Source organism: Dipodomys ordii, unplaced genomic scaffold (genome assembly GCF_000151885.1).
Source record: "Dipodomys ordii isolate 6190 unplaced genomic scaffold, Dord_2.0 Scaffold23, whole genome shotgun sequence".
Classification (NCBI taxonomy): domain Eukaryota; kingdom Metazoa; phylum Chordata; class Mammalia; order Rodentia; family Heteromyidae; genus Dipodomys; species Dipodomys ordii.
In genome coordinates this window covers 10,500,817-10,504,230 of record NW_012267239.1, presented here as the reverse complement: position 1 = coordinate 10,504,230, position 3,414 = coordinate 10,500,817, and the positions used below count along the sequence as shown (strand labels likewise).

Below are 3,414 nucleotides of genomic sequence, written 5' to 3'. Positions count from 1 at the left end.
GAGGGAGGGAGGGAGGGAGAAAAAGAAAGAAAGAAAGGAAGAAAGAAAGAAAGAGAGAGAGAAAGAGAAATAGGAAGGCAGGAAGGAAGGAAAGGAAGGAAGGAAAGGAAGGAAGGAAGGAAGGGAGGGAGGGAGGGAGGGAGGGAGGGAAAGAGAAAAAGAAAGAAGAAAGAAAGAGAGAGAAAGAGGAAGGTAGGAAGGCAGGAAGGAAGGAAGGAAGGGAGGGAGGGAGGGAGGAAGGGAGGGATGGAGGGAGGGAGGGAAAGAGAGAAAGAGAAAAAGAAAGAAAGAAAGAGAGAGAGAGAAAGAGGAAGGCAGGAAGGCAGGAAGAAAGGAAGGAAGGAAGGAAGGAAGGAAGGGAAAACCTTGTGTTAATGGGGGAAGCAGAGGCCCAGCGGAGGATTTAAGGCCCATCCAGGTAATCAGGGATGCTTCCAAGATGGCTGACTTCATAGCCCCTGTGAATGCAGGTGGATGGGGGGGGCAGCATCCTGGGGACGGGGCAGATCCCCTCCCACCATCGTGACCAGGACGTTGTATATGCAATGCTTGCGTTCAACGGCTTAGGAATGACACCAGGCAGGAATGGCCGTGCATGCGTGTGTGCATGCGTGGTGAGGGGCCGGTGGTTGGTTCTCTTGAATTTCCCACAAACTCATACTCCTGCCTTCAAGATGCCCATGCCCTGAACTTCTCCTCTCTCTGTCTCCCCACCCCGGGCTCCCCGCTTTCCTCCTCTCAGAGCCCAATACTTTGGTCCTCTTATGGAGGAGGGGGGTGTGGGGGGAAGAAGGAAAGCAGAGCCGAGCTCCGGAGCGCACAGATCCGTCCGATCAATTAGCGGAATTACATTTTTATTTAGAATGGAAAAATGGACCATTCATCGCAGCATGTAGCTCTCCATGCTCTGATGACATGGAGGTTAAATAGCAAATGCTTCGCAGCTTCGTTATTCTACAGCTGGAGTTGTGCTCGGGCTTTCTCCTCTCCCTCTCTCTCTCTCTTTCTCTCTCTAATAGGATAAATGAAAGGAAGCCAGAAGGAAGAAAAGAGCGACATGTGGCCATGACTGCTCACCGAGCACTTTGTCCTTGACCGGAGGGCGTCCCCGGCCGTTTCCCAGGGGCCGGATGAAGGAGGGATGGGGTGTTGTGGGTTCGGCTTGCTTTGGTTTCGGCGTCTCACGAACCCCGGGATGACATTTGTCTCTCTACAGGCAGACGCATCCACCCCTCCGTTTCCAGCAGGGACAACTCACCCGGCCGGCATGTGTCCAGTTCAAAACTTCCAGGACAGGAAGGGGGGTATGGGAACAGAGAGGGCCGGGGAGACTCGTTCAGGCATCCCCCGAGGGCCCCGGGGCCTTGGGTGTCCGCTGGGTGCGTGCATGCGTGTGCGTGCATGCGTGTGCATGCGTGCAAGGGCGGCCCTGGGGCTGAACCTCAGGGGGGCTGGGAGGGAGGAGCACCCCCCCAGCTGAGTTCAGGAGAGGAGCACTCTCCCTCCTTTCCTCCCACCCACTCGGCCGACCCGGCTCAGGTCAGGGCTCCCGAGGACTGGGCCCTGGGGGATGCAGTGACTGCTTCCGTCCAGGGGCACGTGTCATTGTGTCCCCCCCAAACTTCAATGTCCTCTTCCTCTTCCTCTCCCTCCTCCTCTTCCTCCTCTTCTCCCCTTTCCTCCTTTTCCTCCTCCTCCTCTTCCTCCTTTTCTCTCTCTTGCTCCTTTTCTTTCTCTTCCTCCTTTCCTCTCTCTTCCTCCTTTCCTCTCTCTTCCTCCTTTCCTCTCTCTTCCTTCTTTGCTTTTCCTTCCTTCTTTGCTCTTTCTTCCTTCTCTGCTCTCTCTTCCCTCTCTGCTCTTTCTTCCTCCTTTCCTCTCTCTTCCTTCTTTGCTTTTCCTTCCTTCTTTGCTCTTTCTTCCTTCTCTGCTCTTCCTTCCTCCTTTGCTTCCTCTTCCTTTGCTCTCTCTTCCTTCTCTGCTTTTTCTTCCTCCTTTGCTTCCTCTTCCTTTGCTCTCTCTTCCTTCCCTGCTCTTCCTTCCTCCTTTGCTTCCTCTTCCTTTGCTCTCTCTTCCTTCCCTGCTCTCTCTTCCTTCTCTGCTTTTTCTTCCTCCTTTGCTTCCTCTTCCTTTGCTCTCTCTTCCTTCCCTGCTCTCTCTTCCTTCTCTGCTTTTTCTTCCTCCTTTGCTCTCTCTTCCTTCTCTGCTCTCTCTTCCTTCTCTGCTCTCTCTTCCTTCTCTGCTTTTTCTTCCTCCTTTGCTCTCTCTTCCTTCTCTGCTCTCTCTTCCCTCTCTGCTCTCTCTTCCTCCTTTGCTTCCTCTTCCTTTGCTTCCTCTTCCTTCTCTGCTCTCTCTTCCTCCTTTGCTTCCTCTTCCTTCTCTGCTCTCTCTTCCTTCTCTGCTCTTTCTTCCTTCTTTGCTCTCTCTTCCTCTTTTTCTCACTATTCCTTCTTTGCTCTCTCTTCCTTCTTTTCTCCCTCCCCTTCCTCTTCCTCTTTTTCTTCTTCCTCTTTCTCCTCCTTCTTCCTCTGTTTCTTCATTCCCTCCAAAGTTTTCTTCCTCTTCCTCCTCTTCTTCTTCCACCTCTTCGTCTACTTCTTCCTCCACCTCTTCCTCCACTTCTTCCTCCACCTCTTCCTCCTCTTCTTCCTCCAGCTCTTCTTCCTCTTCTTCCTCTTCCTCCTCTTCTTCCTCCACCTCTTCTTCTTCTTCCTCCACTTCTTCCTCCACTTCTTCTTCTTCCTCCACTTCTTCTTCTTCCTCCACTTCTTCCTCCTCTTCCTCCACCTCTTCTTCCTCCACCTCTTCCTCCAGCTCTTCTTCCTCTTCCTCTTGTTCTTCTTCTTCTTCTTCCCCTTCCTCTTCTTCTTCTTCCTCCTCCACCTCTTCTTCCTCCACCTCTTCTTCCTCCTCTTCCTCCTCTATGTCTCTTTCTTCCTCCTGTTCCTCTTCTTCTCCTTCCTCCTCCTTTTTTCCCTCTTTTGCCTTCACTACCTTTTTGTGTTCCTCCTTCTTCCTCTTCCTCCCTCTTTCTTCTCTTATTTCTATTGCCCCTTTTCCTCCTCCTCCTCCTCCACTTCCTCCTCCTCCGCTATCTGTTGCTCCTCCTCTTCCTCCTCCCCTTCTTACTATTGTTCTTCCTCCTCCTCCACATCCTCTTCCTTCTCCGTCTCTTCTTCCTTCTCCCTCGCCTCTTCTTCCTCTTCTTATTCCTCTTCCTCCTCCTCTTCCTGCTCTTTCTGCTTGTTCTCCTCTGCCTCTTCTTCCTCTTCCTCTCTCTTTTCTTCTTCCTTTCTCTTCTATCCCTCCTCTCCCTCCTCCTTTTCCTTTGCCTCCTCCTCCTCCTTTTCCTTTCCCTCCTCCTCTTCTCTCTCTCCTTCTCCTTCGTCCTCCCTCCTCAGTGGTCTCGATGGCACT

At 52.2% G+C, this 3,414-nt stretch overlaps 1 protein-coding gene across 1 annotated transcript in view; it reads right to left on the bottom strand.

Moving 5' to 3' along the window:
- LOC105984193 (histone H3.v1-like) overlaps positions 1-2,844 on the bottom strand; it is a gene marked incomplete at its 5' end in the record, with an annotated part of 8,391 nt that extends 5,547 nt beyond the window's left edge. Inside the window, 3 exons of the mRNA XM_013014297.1 lie at positions 1,078-1,210; positions 2,112-2,189; positions 2,752-2,844. Coding sequence (XP_012869751.1) covers positions 1,078-1,210; positions 2,112-2,189; positions 2,752-2,844 — 304 coding nt within the window. The remainder of the gene's footprint in view (positions 1-1,077; positions 1,211-2,111; positions 2,190-2,751) is intronic.
- Positions 2,845-3,414: the final 570 nt, after the last annotated feature.